The following is a 15,375-nucleotide window of genomic DNA, read 5'->3' as shown; positions in this document are numbered from 1 at the left end:
CTCGCATGCTTTAGCGTTTTGGGGGTAGGGGGCTGGTATTTGCATTTGAGAAGGACCGGCAGAGTTTTGGAAGCAGATTTCCCATGTAAAGTTGCCTAGTTGTATGAAGACAGATCACTGACATCTGGTAGATGAGCAAACCTCGTTTTCCTCTCAGCATAAATCATTTACCACCAGTGGACTGTTTCCTGATGCATGGCACTTACTCAGAACTGTCACCCTTCAGCATAGGCTGAAACCTCAGGGCTTGATTCTCATTTGGACCAGTAAGACACAAGAAAATCCATTTTCTTTTAATTTACTCCAGTATAAAAGAGTTTTAAGAGAAGTATACATTAGTGTTTCTTTCTTGTATTATTCCCTGTGATGAGCTCTTAAGTTACTTCATAATTCTGCTATGTCCTAGCATTTGCTACACTTTGTGTAAGATCTGAAGACTATTTAAGATCATCTAAATGTTATGATTCTGTGAGCTTGTGCAAGCAGCATGAGCAGTGTGAACTATCCATATTGGGAGCACAACTATCAGAATTACAACTTAGTATCCCACATAAACTGCAAGGATACCCAATATGAAATAAACACTGACTATATTAAGAAAATCACATTTTTCCTAAAGTTTCAGTGGTACAATCACTAGTTTCACTGAGGTTGTACTGATAAAAGATTTGATCCTTTGAGTGTGGTGAAGAGTAGCAAGATAACATGTGGTATCTGGTGAGTCCATGTCACCTTTGCAGAAAGACTTTGTCCACAAAATGTTCCTGGAGCAAGAGATGCTAATAGGGTAAGGGAGACACCAAAAGTGCCGTGCACTGGACGGGGTTGGCAGCTCCCGAGTACAGGCTGAAGAGTTGCCCTCCTTTGCTCTGTACAGCCAGACTAACTGCCTTCCTTAATTTTAAACACAGGGCTTGTTGTTCAATACACAAATGATAATGGGATCACCTGGCATTTGCTGCGAGAACTGGACTTCATGTCGTACCTGGAACCACAGGTTGTTTCCATAGACTTACCTCGGGAGGCCAAAACACCCGCCACTGCTTTCCGCTGGTGGCAGCCACAACACGGTAAGGAACGCCATCCTAAAAATTCATTAAGCAGATTTACACAACCTGCATGACAATGCTTCTCAGTATGGAGATGTTCTGCAGAAACCTCAGCTTACCAAAAACACAGCATGGTGAAGAGTGTGGGTGCTGTAGGTTTCCCCAGTCATGCTGCAGTCATGATTTTCTTTTATAGCACCAAGCAAAATAGTGGGCTGAGGAGTAAAATTGTTTAAGAGCTAAATTTGAACCAAAGATGCTGAGAGATAACAAAGGGGATGAGAAAAGAATATTACACAGAAAAGTCTAAATAAGATCAGCGGATTTACCTGAGTATAGAGTGACCTAGGATGCAAAATGGCTTACACATTTTATCTCACTTCTTCTCGGTTTTGGAAGAGGAGGCATAACTTGGCTCAGAATCTGCCTACCTGGTGGATCCCATCTCAGTATTTTAATATCTCCAAACTTCAAAACACGACCCCCATCCCCTGCTATTTCTGGTGTCCCAGCACCCTGCTCCCCTGCCTTCTGCTTCACCTCCAAAGCCTGCTCAGCCACATCCCACATCCTCAGCTGAAAGTAAAACCCTGGTGGTGACTGATACCTACAGGCACTATAAGAGCTCCCACCTTGCACAGGAGCACGTTACCACTATTAAAAGTGTCTTGATTAAGTGTCTCACCTTTGTACAAGGCAGCAGCTCTTGAATCCCTGCAGGAAATATAAGGTGATGTTCAGAAATATGGCGAAGTACATTTTAACAGCAATTCCCCAGGGAGAAAAGCACACAGCCTACACTCAGGCAATTATGGCATGCAGGTTCTTGGATATCATTTATCATTTTGATGGCTGATTTTCATTCACCCATTTTCTTACAATGTATGTGCTGGAGTTAATTGTCCTCACTAGGCAAGAGAGTAGACAAGGCAAGAGGGATGTGATTTAGTTAAGAAGCCAGTTCATTTAGGAAAAATGCTGGTCAGCAACTGGTGCACCCCATATCATTGTTCTGCCACGATTGCTTGCACTGGCAAGTGGTGCAATGTCAGACCTGTTGCTCCCTACCTGTGTCCTGCCCATGGTCACTTGCTCTGGGCACACCTGGATGACATCTGTCCCTGCTGAGAGCAGTCACTCTACCACCACCTGAGGGCAGTCCTGTGGCTCCCAGCAAGAGTGAGAATTTATGACTGGAGCTGGAAATACCATCTTCCATACCAGTGCCCATAGGCAACAGCGACTTCTCATTACAGATATTATCTCCTTCATAGATTGTCCTCAGTCTGCTATAATTCAGTGTAGAGTGGCCATATCAGCTCTGACCTACGTTCCTCACAGTGGCAAGACAAAAGTTCTGGCACATTGCTGTGAGTTCATAATTTATTGTGAAGACTTTCCTTCTTCTGTGAGTGCAGTGACTGTACAGCAAGATGGCGTTTTCAGCATGCCAGTATAAAGGCAAATTGAAATGAAGGCTGGAGATGATGTTGAACTGACATGCCTGTAGGCTGGAGAGCAAGAGAAGAGAGGTTTCCAGGAAGGAGAAGGTGAAGAGCACTTCTATGAATATCATCTATATCAAGAGCCTTCAGCATTTTTCTCTGTGTACTATTCTCTTCCATACAATAGATACTTTGGGAATTAGACAGAGGACATTCCAGTTTATCTGTGGAGACTGGCAGGGAAGTTGTGAGCCATAAAGTGAAAATCCCCAATCTAGAAGCTTAGGGTGTGTCTCCTTCAGACACAGGGAGAGCATCTGATGACAAAAGCACTGAAGCTTGAAAAATGAAGCAGGAAATACCTGTGTTTATCTGAAATAGATACATACTCTAGAGTCCAGACTCATCCTTGAGCCATGTTTTAATCTTGTTTAACAGTGCTCAGTCTACGTGACTGAACACTGCTCACTGGATGAACACAGGATGTGAGCATAAAAAATAACTACCAGGGACTCCACTAACCTGCCCGTTTTGCTTTTTATAGGGAAGCATTCAGCTCAGTGGGCTTTGGATGATGTCCTTATAGGGATGAATGACAGCTCTCAGACTGGCTTCCAGGATAAATTTGATGGAACCGTGGATTTACAAGCAAGCTGGTACAGAATACAAGGAGGTCAAGTAGACATTGACTGCCTGTCTATGGATACAGCTCTGATGTTCAGTGAAAACATTGGTATGTGTCACCAAACATTGCCGCATGTGTATGTGCCTATTTTAAAAATTATGTATGGGTCAAGTTCTTACAAGATAGGAGGTATGCACAAATTCAAGTATGTCATAATCTGCAGGGAAGAGAATACTGAAAAAAAGGTGAAAATACAGATAACAAATTTGAACTACAGTACTGAAAGCATATGCACAAGGTATATTTTTTTCTTTTGTTCTCTTCTCTTAGGAAAACCTCGCTATGCTGAGACTTGGGACTTCCATGTATCAGCCTCCACTTTCTTGCAATTTGAACTGAGCATGGGTTGCAGCAAGCCATACAGCAATTCCCATAGCATTTACCTGCAGTATTCTTTGAACAACGGGAGAGACTGGCACCTGGTGACAGAGGAGTGTGTCCCTCCGACCATTGGCTGTCAGCACTACACTGAGAGCTCCATCTACACTTCAGAAAGGTTCCAAAACTGGAAGAGAATTACTGTCTACCTCCCACCCGCCACCAAGTGAGCACTGCTCTTCTGGCTGTTTAGCATGCTATAGATTTTTGCTGATCTAATTTGAGTAAACATCCCCCAGCTTGGGAATTTTCTGCATGTCTTTTAAATTATTAAATGTGTGTGGTCACGCCATCAGAATTTTAAATATCACTTTGAAATATTTCATCAGATATAATGTGAACTGTAGGAACTTAAGGAAGTAACAACTTTGGATGAGCAAATTCTTAAGTCTTGCCTATAATCTGTGACAGTAAGAACCAGAATGCTAAAGCAAGCTTTTCTAACATTTACCCAATAAGAAGCAAGAATTAATGCCCTGACCCACCCTTTCATATAAAAGTATTTTCTGTCATTGCATGTAAGTTGTCATCCAGCCATCAGGCATGTTAATCATGGCATTCAGCAAGTCAAAACACATGTTACTAGATGTGCCACCTCCACCCTTTTGACCAGGAGGAGAGTTCTGCCAGCCTCCTCGTGATATCACATTGTTGTAAATGGATGTGGCAGATATGCTGGCACCCGTCTCTCTGAATAAAACCACACTCTAGTTTAGAAATAACAGATGATGATAATAATATTGCTTACCATTATTCTGAATAGTTCTGTAATTCTTCAAAGCAACCTATGCATTACCTCTGTAAATTTTACCATCCAGAAAATACAGTGGTAAAGATGAACATACAGTAAATAAGCTGGCATTGGGGTTCACATCTTGGTTTCTAATTCCATAGTTCTCTTCAAAGAACCATGCATCTTCTTCCAAAAAATACTCTTCACACATATAATGATACCCTGATCCTGTCAGTCTGAGTGCATTCTCTGTGCATTGTTCCAGGATCAGTTCCACAGCACATTTCCTACCTGAACAAAGCCAAGATTAACTAAACCGTGGCATCTTGACAGACTTTTTTCCAAAATACTTTCCTCATCTGAGGATGACAAGGCGGTCAGCAATTACAAGAGTGTGTATGCATGTGCCTGTGAGCACATATAGTCATACACTGTTATACATTTATGTACAAATATATGTAATCATTTTTTCATTACACAACAGAATAAATGAACTTTACTGAAGCAATTGTATTGTCTTAACTCTGCTACCAACACATGGAGCTGTTGCATGCTGATGTAGCTAATAGTTTCTGCTCCACTACTTTGCTGACCAGCAAGAGTCACAGCAATGTTGACTTTCTTGGTTTTCACTTTGAGCACCACACTTTAGAGTCTCAGAACTAACCTGAGAAACTAAAACTTCCAGGTTCAACTGGAATACTAATCTTTTCCAAATACAGACAGTCATGGTTATTATTTTGCTTTTCTTCTCCTGAAGTCTATGGAAGCTTCTTTAATATTTAGCACTTTGTGGAGCAGACATTTTGAAGCCTGAAATATATTTATTCTGTTTTTTCCAGCTCTCCCAGAACACGGTTCAGATGGATTCAGTACAACTATGCTTCTGGTGTTGATTCTTGGGCTATTGATAACGTGGTCCTGGCTACAGGGTGCCCCTGGATGTGCTCAGGCCACGGCATCTGTGATGCAGGTCGTTGTATGTAAGTAGCAACCTGCTAAACCTGCTTCAGAGAAATGAAGTTGTGTTTTATCTAGGCCAGATGGATAACACCTTTTCCTTCCATTTGTTGCTAGGTGTGACAGAGGCTTTGGTGGTCCATACTGTGTCCCTGTCATTCCTCTGCCGTCTGTCCTGAAGGATGATTTCAATGGTAACTTGCATCCAGACCTTTGGCCTGAGGTTTACGGTGCTGAGAGGGGAAACCTGAATGGTGACACCATCAAGTCTGGAACAGCTCTCATTTTTAAAGGGGTCAGAGATTACTTTCATTGAAAAAATTGAATTAAAACCAGTAAAGTTAAAATCAGAAAGTAAATTTTTGTTATTTCCCACCATACATTTATGTCAAAGTCTTTAGGCTAGAATTTGACATTTTCTTTTTTTCTTTGGCTTTTCCTGCCCTAAATATGCACCATGTTTGTTGCAGTTGTTTTTTATGAACAAATGGGTTTCATCTGTTCATTGACTATTGTTTTCATTTGTGGTTTAAATTCTTCCTTAACGACCAAAGGAAAATAATGAAACTCTGTGGCTGAGACTCTTGAGGCCAAGTGAGTGATTTGGAAATATGGTACACATTACAATCAATTGGGTTTGTGTCTTGAAATCCCCTGATTGACTTTTGAGTAATTTTAATAACACAAATTAGTCAGCACTGTTGTCTGTGTAGTCAATGTTTAATGTAGTTAGCCTGTGTTTTACTTAATTCTGATATTTTGAAGCTTTCTAGCTCTTTACAGATTTTTTTTGTTGTTAATTACAGATTAAAAAAATGCCAGGAAGCATATTTTCTGAACATCTCAGTTCTTCAACAAAACACATAAAGACTTTTGTTCACATAAGCAGACAAATTTTAAGCTCACACATGAGTCTTTGTTTGACACTGTGAATTCAGGTGCCTCAAAAAAGCAAAGTTTAATAATGTTTGTTGCAGAAATCTCTTTAGAAATATTTATTTGCAAAACCTTGACTCCAGTTCAACCTCTTTAGACCATTTAAATCACAAGTCACAGGATGCAAATTGTCTAAAACTTGGGTTGATTGTTCCTGCAGGTTGTTCCCCTGGGGGAATGGGTCTGAGAAAGAGGGAAGCTCTGAGAGATGGTTTGCCAGATCTCTGCAGAACTGGGACCAGCTCTGGCCCCAGGATTCACACAACATTGAGCTCATCTATAGAGATGAACAGGACCTTAGGAGTCACTATGAGGTTTCCTGTCTGCTCCCTTTCCTTACTGCTCTAAAGTAAGAGGTTTCCCCAGAAGACAATATTTGTACAAAATATTTTTTGAGGCACAGAAAAGAGGTCCTAGAGAGGAGTCTTCCTGCCTGGAAATTCGGGTGCTTAGCTACTATACATTTTTCCCAAAAAATTAGTATACTAGCTTGGACTCAAGTCTGAGTAAGTCAGTGCTAGCAGATCAGATCATATTCCAGTGGTTCAGAGCATGAACTGAATGAGCTGAACCTTTGTTTGTACCTGATCATGTAGCTGTACCTCTGGCGGTGACACACACCCATACCTAGCCCATTCCACTACTATGGCTCACTTTGCCAAGGCCATCACTGTCCCCATTTTCTGCCTGGGAGAAGGTGTGGCAGAGAGAACTGCCTCTCTTGCGGCCACTGGCAGTCAGTAACAGACAACATCCAGGCAACAGTAAGCTGCACAACATCTTTAATAATGGGAATTAAGATTCACACCATATATTCTGTGTTCACAGGAAGGACTGAGAATGCTTGTTTCAAGAGATCTAGATTGCACTAATACCGTCTACATCCAGTTTTCATTTAAATTTATTGCCAAAGGTAAGATCACTGTTTATTTCCTATCACTTCCTCTAGCTTTATTCATACAGAGTAGCATCACAGAAAAGAATACGGGTTTATAGTTTCAAGTTCAGTATACATGATGGTACATAATATGTACAGTGATGGCATGTGCCCAAAAGCTCACTCCAAGGGCAGGAACATGCCATCACTGTGCCACACTATGAAGGGAGCAGAGACAGCAAATTCGAGTGAGAACTCAGCTCAGAAATACTGTCGCTCAGACACTGATTTTCCTCGTCAGCAAGTCAGGTACAGGCTGAAAATACACCTGGGACTGAGCTTGTGCAGGGTAACCAGCATCAAGTGCAAGTGCTGGGCTCTAATCAGCATATGTTAATACACAGATCTGTATAGAGCCTTTATTGAATCTTTAAAGCTTTAAGTGAAAAAAAGGAGGAACTGGTAGTCAGAAAATGTAAATTTTACTCTCAATTCCAACGCTGATTTTTAGTCTCAGGTTAAAGCACAGAATATTTCATTCTTGTTGTTGTGTAGCGTGTTGTTAAAACATGTTAATAAAGACCCTCAGCACTTTACATCAGTTATATGATTTCTGGGGATGAATATGCTCATATCAGTGTCTGCAGTTGGAGCCATGGACTATAAATTTGTGAGGGTAAGGACTGTGTCTTTATCTGCAGGTGGTACAGAAGGTGATGATAATGTCTCGTACCTGGGAACAAGCAGATAAATACTGAATTACTGGAATATGTCTGTGTTAGAAAGAGCTAGATTGTTCTAATCTAAAAAATTCTAACATTGAGATAGTTCCTCATCCAAGTAAATTAATTGTGACAGTACATACAATGAACAGCATTGTAAATATAGCCCCTAATTCATTAGCATTTTGCAGATAGACAAGCAAGTAAAAGCACAGGAAGATGTACATGTATAATACACATATAACCTCTCAAGAGTTTACGTTGTTAATGCAAGCCCATACTCTGTAATACATGTCAAAGTAACCTAATTTTATTTACACTCGAAAAAGCACTCTTGAGCTAGTGCTTTTTAAAACCAGATTATAATGAACATAAATGCATGTCCTCTCTGCTCCAGGCACCCCCGAGAGGTCTCATTCCATCCTCCTACAATATTCTGTCAACGGTGGCATCACTTGGCATCTGATAGATGAATTTTACTTCACACAGACTACAGATGTCCTCTTTATTAACGTTCCTCTGCCCTACGCAGCCCAAAGCAATGCAACGCGGTTCAGGCTCTGGCAACCGTACAACAATGGTAAGGAACAGACATCCATGGGACTCCAGGTCCATGCTTGCACGGCTCAGCACCTGTAAGAGGCTAGATTTTTGAACTCAAGGAGAATAACTCAACAATAAATCTTGTTTCCTAAAATTTCAAATTTTTCAATTAAAATTATCACAGCATTATGTTTACTGTTCTTACAAAGCTGCTGTATTCTTTAAAGTGAAAGGACCTTAACCTAATACCCCTTGGCTGTGTGCAGAAGAATATCAGCTTTGGTCCTGGGGTGACTGGGAGATCAAGCAACATGGATAAAGTTCACTTCACTCGGGTTCTTCTCATTATTTTTAAATGCATCTGATTCCAGTTTACACTGAGGCCCCATTACAATGCTGCAATTATACAAAAGTGTCACAAGTGTAAATGGGAGCTGGGCCTACCTTGCTCAGAATTAACTGGGCATTAAAAACCCGTTTAGAAAGAGTATGTAGTGAGCAGTTAATCTTCTGATTAAATTGTAAGGGACTGTACAAAACCACAAGAGGAACTCAGGTCACTCCTCATCACAGATGTGCCAGCTGAAGAAAGCTCTCCTCTGCTCTCACTTACTCTGAGCACATCTCTTAGCAGGGCCTGACATTAAGGGCTCTAAAGAATTCCAGTGATCATTTAGGCACAGTGATACAGCAAAGATTTATTCCATGCTGGCAAATGCCTAGCACACCTCTAATAAAAAACAAATTCAAATCTGGTCTTAAGAATCCAGTTCCAGTTCACTCTTCTGATGGGTCCTGCCTAAAACATTTAACTTTTCATTCAGACATTATTCTTAAGCAGGAATTTCTTCTAAAAGAAGCCACTTAACTTTCTCTGATCAAGGTTTTTAGATAGATGAAAAAACATTACACAAGAGATCTGGCAATGTGCTCCTTCCTCTCCAGTTTGAAAGCATCAATTTTGCAACACATTTGAATTCATAATCCATTGAAGAGAAGGTCACTCAGAGTTTTCTTGTCACTCAAAGAGCTCCTGGCAGGCAAACACAGGCTGCTGAGTGCAAGGAAAAAGGTGTAGAATTAAATCATCCTTTTAGGCTGTTTGGGCTCTACAGCAACTGCTCATTTAGATGATTCGTAATTAAAGAATACATTGATGTTAGAGTCCCTAAGCAAATGTGATTTAAACAGAAGATACTTGATCAACACAGGTTTTTCACTCTTCAGTTCGCTGTAACTTCTGTAAATTTTAGAGGAATAGAAGTTAATTCTGTAGGGTCAGATTGCAGAGCAGTACAGGGACCATTTTCATGGAAAATGAAAACAGTGAAGTTGCACCTTTAGCACCCTCTTCTCAACATAATCCATAAATACTGGCTACTATTCTGCTTTCTAATAATAGGAGTATCAGGTCTTAATAGGAATATTCCCCTTTTCTTTGTAGGCAAAAAAGAAGAAATCTGGATTATTGATGACTTCATTATTGATGGGAATAACCTAAAGAATCCCATGATCCTTTTGGATACATTTGACTTTGGTCCCAAAGAGGACAACTGGTTTTTCTATCCTGGTGGAAACATTGGGCTTTATTGCCCATATTCATCTAAAGGAGCTCCGTAAGCATATCAGCAATAAATTAGGAAAAAAGTGACTGTGGAATAAACGGAGTCTAAAGTACCTTTTATTTTTTTTTACAGGGAAGAAGATTCAGCTATGGTATTTGTTTCAAATGAAGTTGGAGAACACTCCATTACAACAAGGGACCTGAGTGTCAATGAAAACACTATAATCCAATTTGAGGTACTTGTCCTCAGGAAGTTTGTTTGTCTTTTGATTGGAGAGTTCTGTTCTTTCAGGGCCTGCTCTTTGGTGTATTCTCCCAGCTGTTATGATTGCCAAGTAGAGAAGCCCGTCTAATTTCCCATGTAATTCCTTTGATATTACTTTCCCTCATGTGGGTGTACCATGAAGCTTTTGGCACACAGAGAAGGGAAACTTCTGCCTCAAAATCTTCTGTTTTCTTGCCTAAATTAATACTTTGTCCATGCATATATACTTGCACTGATAGCATTAAAGTCCATGTTCTACCAGTTGGAGAATCACCACTGGCAGATGACATGAGGAGTGAAATACAGTGAAGGTCTAGATTGTCCCTTCACAGTCTGCTCAGGAAAAGTGGGGAACTGGAGCAGTGTGCAGCATTTCCATGAGCTACAGTGGAGAGCTATGACTTCATCTATGATGCCAGAAATTCATTTTTCCCTGCACACTGGCTTAACTGTCCTGTTTGTACTTTCTCAGAGAGCCAAGACTCTGCTTTCCTTTTGTTTCTGCCCACACTTTCATAGAGGCTCTAGTTTTCTTTGCCCATGGTGGCCTGAATTAATCTCATCTTAGGGAGTTATCTAGAGCTCATGAATGTGGAGTACATTTTTTGTGTTTTTCATATAGTCAGTGGAAACACGTACCTATAATGACAACACATAGTCAAAACTAAACTGTGTTTCTGGTTTATCCAAAAATCTACACTGTGCATCACCTAGAGCAGCTACTGATGGGAGTAACAATTTAGTCTAGTATGTATTAGTTTAGAGGGGCCACTCTATTGTCATTAAGACATTGTAAGAGAATCTTTCATGTAAATTGCCATGCCACAATAACCAGGCTGCTTTTAACAAAAACCTAACATGCTGTAGCATTAAACAGCAAATTATACCAGCTTTTAAACAATTACTCAAATAATACTAAGGGTTTTCCAAGAAAACTAGGTTTAGCTGTGTACTCAAGCACACTTCAGTTTGTCATGCAACTAATTCATAAATTATTTAATGCAAACCATTTTCTGTTTTAAAATATAGATTACAGCCTGTATAACAAAAATGTTTGAGGTCATTTTAAGGTATTCATAGGTCTTCAGAGTATTAACTTCATAAAATCTCCATGCTTACTTCCATATGTGGTAAGAACATTGTTTTCAGCTCACGTTTTTGAGGACATTAGTATAAATGAAGAAGTTATGCATAATGTAGTAGCGTTTCTCTCTGTGTCTCAAGAGTCAAAACCTATATTGGGCCAAGTATCTCTCTAAGCTTCCAGATGAACAGACAGCCCTTCTAGTCAAATGTAGGTTGATGGGACTCATGTGCACTGAAGAGTGATGAAGGAAATTTGACATATGATACATTTTCAACATTCATGTACAGTTATGAACATTACTGCTTTTTAGAAATAAATAGGTTTTCATTACAGAGTAGTACATAGGAAAGACACTTATTCCACTCCGAAGATGTGTAAAAAATCCAAAGTGTTTCATAGCTTTAGTACAGGCTTTGTATTTCATCAGCGCTGAGTTTTTATTTATGGCATTGCAAGTCTAGTACATCTTATTTTATATGACAGAGTCATCCTGTAAGGGGACTAATTCTTCTTTTATATAAGCAATTTGAAACTAAAATAACATCTTAATATCAGTGAGAAAGAAAAGCAGACTAATTTGCACTGGAGCCATGCAAAAAATATGCCTTAAGAGATCTCAGGTTCTATACAAAATATAATTTTCTATTTTTTTCAGTAGTAAAACTGTTGTTCATGTATGTTTTCTGCCTTTTCTACTGTTTGCTACACTGCCAAACTATGTTTTGGTGTGACATTGAGTCTAAATCCAAGCCAGCTTTGACATTATCAATCCTGTCCCCGAGAGCTTTGCCACTATGCATGAGCAAAAGGGTAGTGAGTATGAAAGCTGAAGAAGATACTGAAGTGATACAGCACACACCCTGAATGGTCCTGTGGCATAAGCTTTTCTTCTTTTGAAAGTGTAACACATAAGATGACCATAGTGCAGCTCAGCAATTAGAAATAAAAAAGAAGAAGTTCATTTGAACATTTTGATTTCATATTTCTGGTTTTAAACATGGACAGGCTTTTGGTATCAGAATTACTTCAGTCCCTGCCAGAGGACTGCAAGAGCTAATGCATTTGCTTCATCCACGTTAGCAGTGCTCCTTCGAGATTTTGTTTAACTAACTTCATGGTTTTCTCTTAGTAGAAGTACTCGGGGATTTCATATCACATTCATTTTATGATAAGCCAGACTGTGATATGCCCATGGACAGGTAGGGCAATGTGCAAGAGCTGAGGTTCACATGCATGTCCTCAATGCGTCATCCCAGTTGTTAAATGAATTCCCAAATCACCATTTTCCTGGGCTAAATAAATACCACACCAAATGGAGGAAGCTAAGATGAAGAGTGACTAGATGTCCCACAGCCTGCCCTGTGTCATCTTCTGCATTTCATGTCTTATCTCCCAGATTAATATCGGCTGCACCACTGACAGCTCCTCTGCCGACCCGGTAAAGCTGGAGTTCTCACGAGATCTGGGGGCGACCTGGCACCTGCTGCTCCCCTTGTGCTACAGCAGCAGCAGCCACCTCAGCTCCCTCTGCTCCACCGAGCATCACTCCAGTAGCACTTACTATGCAGGCACCACCCAGGGCTGGAGGAGGGAGGTCATTCACTTCGGAAAACTGCACCTCTGTGGGTAAGTATCCAGCTCCTATTCTTGCCCAGCTGCTTGTTGGTTTGGTTTTATTTCTGTTTTCCATCCAAAATGTTCTCCCAGCACAAGAGCGGTGCCTAAGAACTGTGGCACTAGAGCAGACCAGATGACCAATTTGTCTCTGCTTTTTGTCCTGAATGTTAGTTAGTGTTCAGGTGACAACCAAAAATATGTTGTGCCTAATGCTAATATAGAATAATTACAGATAATTTCCTATATATCTGTATATCTAATTGGTGACATCTTTAAGGAAGTGTGTTGCATGGTAAAATTAATGCAAAACTTACTGTCCTTAAAGCTGTTCAAATGCTGTTTTCTGCAATGCACTAGCCATTCAAATTAATTAAGGATATTCTTGCATTAACTTCAAGATTCATTAGAAAATGCAGTAAAATGTGAGCTAGTATAAATTTGATTCTACTCCAGTGTAAGGAAATGGACTGATCTAAATACTCTAGTTCTCTTGTAGCTGTAAAGTTCTCTGATTCTAAGAAAACAACTGCTGTAGTCGCTCAGAAACTTAAGTTTGTGGAACAAACCAGGTTGGATGATAAGAGATGCAGAGCATAGAAAAACAATATGTGCTAGCAGGCTAATAATATGTAACTTCAAAGTATAAAACAGTACTGTTTACTTTTTCAGGGAAAACTGTCATCTAGCATCAACTCAGTTTATGTAAAATATCTTATCATTAAGGATTAAACTGTAGCACATATGAATGAAAATGAGCTATGCAACTATGGGACTTTGTGAATCTATGCAACTATAAGACTGAATATAAAACTACTGCATGCAACGGGCCCTCCAATAAATAAGTGGCCCCATAAGTGTCTCTCTAAGTATGAAAAGACCTATGTAAGAGATGAGAACCAAGTCTGGAAAGCCTGGATGTTTAATAATGTAAGAGAATGTTTAAATTTTAAACTTGAATTTTCTGGTTTATGACAGTTAACATTTCAAGCATGGAATAGGTAACCGTCTCTTGCAGCAGCTCATTTGTCCTTCTGTTTTTGCCCAAAAGAATTATCTGACCCTTTACCAAACTCCCACTGCATCCCTCCAAATGAAAATTTTGGCTATGCAAACTCGTAACTCATTTAAACCTTCCAGGTATTTTCATTCAGTTCTCTGTTCCTGAATGTTTCTGTCCTGTTTGCCTGTCTTCCCTCCTATTCCTTCCCCAGCACGCCAGACTAGAAGCCAATTGCTGATAGTCAGCCAAACCCAGCAGCGCAGAGCAGCTGCCATGGAGCATTCAGCACCATGAAACTCTTGTGCCAGAGGGCTAAAGGGGGATTTTCTGCACCAGAATTTACTAGAATAACAAGAAAAAAACTCCAAACCTGACTCCTTGTGTAATACTAAGAAAAAAACCAAAAACCAAAAAACAAAAACAAAAAAAAAAAAACAAAAAAAAACCAAAAAAACCCAAAAACAAAAACACCCAAACAGAACACAGCCTTTTCACCCCCAAAGTGTTAAGTGATCATAATTGAATGAAGATGAAGATGTTTTAAGTTATTTCCACTACGTATGTTATTTTGCGAATTAATATATGTTCTCAGCAGACAGCTGTATAACTAAGAATTATATTCCAGTTGTGTCCTGAAGGAAAAGCCAAGGGCCTGTTGAGCCAGTGAAGAAACCCCTACAGACTTCAGCAAGACTGGTATTTCACACTCTGCTTCAGACATGAGTCACACTTCACCCTCACCAGGAGGGAGCCTGAGAGGAGCTGATGTGCTCCAGGGGTGGAATGAATCCAGCCTGTGGGGCAGAGGTGTTCTCCAAAGAGGAGCCTACAACACCTCCAGCCTCACACTGGTGTCCTTCACCTCAGGGCACACTGAAATCCGTGCTTTTGACTTGCAGCAGGACTCTGGTTCTCGGGTATCTTTCTTGAAACTCTTAGTAGTGTCCCCAGCCATCAGCTGAATGGGAATCCCCTCACCTCATAAAAATTCCTTTTTAGCAAATCAAGACAAAAAACTCAGCAGCTACCTGTGCTATTGATTCAACTGCTGTGTTCAGATATTTCTAACAAGACACATTCAACATTTAAGGCAATTAAGCGATTTTCCCTTCTCACTCTTCTGATTTCCTCCCTCCTTTAAAACATTTCCTCAATTGGGAATAAAATTAGTCTATCAAGTGTTTTTCCCCATCTCAATTTGCTTTCCCTCCTTCCCCAGTCAGTTCCTCTTTCTATGCATCATTGATGCAAGTAGCACTTACAAGGCGAATTAAAAATGACAGGACATCACCCAAAGGAGGATATAGTTTAAATTAACAGCTTGCAATATCAGTCTGGTTTAAGATTAAGCTGCCCCAAATCAAACTGGATACCCGGTGACATGACAGATCATGTTTTCTTTCCACGTAATTGTGGGTGAGATTCTGTCACCCCAGCTCCACAGGTGATCTCACTGGAGGCAGGGTGACAGCATGAAGTAGGATATTCCTCTCTAGGACAGAGTAAGAGTGGCC

General features: G+C 40.2%; 1 protein-coding gene across 1 annotated transcript in view; it reads left to right on the top strand.

The window, feature by feature from the left end:
• RELN (reelin) overlaps positions 1-15,375 on the top strand; it is a gene marked incomplete at both ends in the record, with an annotated part of 285,441 nt that overhangs the window by 230,777 nt on the left and 39,289 nt on the right. Inside the window, 10 exons of the mRNA XM_080343887.1 lie at positions 912-1,070; positions 3,039-3,227; positions 3,450-3,723; positions 5,133-5,273; positions 5,368-5,545; positions 7,015-7,099; positions 8,183-8,365; positions 9,773-9,944; positions 10,026-10,128; positions 12,641-12,870. Coding sequence (XP_080200013.1) covers positions 912-1,070; positions 3,039-3,227; positions 3,450-3,723; positions 5,133-5,273; positions 5,368-5,545; positions 7,015-7,099; positions 8,183-8,365; positions 9,773-9,944; positions 10,026-10,128; positions 12,641-12,870 — 1,714 coding nt within the window. The remainder of the gene's footprint in view (positions 1-911; positions 1,071-3,038; positions 3,228-3,449; positions 3,724-5,132; positions 5,274-5,367; positions 5,546-7,014; positions 7,100-8,182; positions 8,366-9,772; positions 9,945-10,025; positions 10,129-12,640; positions 12,871-15,375) is intronic.

This window comes from Nesoenas mayeri (assembly GCF_963082525.1).
Source record: "Nesoenas mayeri genome assembly, chromosome: 1".
Classification (NCBI taxonomy): domain Eukaryota; kingdom Metazoa; phylum Chordata; class Aves; order Columbiformes; family Columbidae; genus Nesoenas; species Nesoenas mayeri.
The sequence above is the reverse complement of the archived record's forward strand: the minus strand, read 5'-3'. Positions and strand labels throughout refer to the sequence as shown.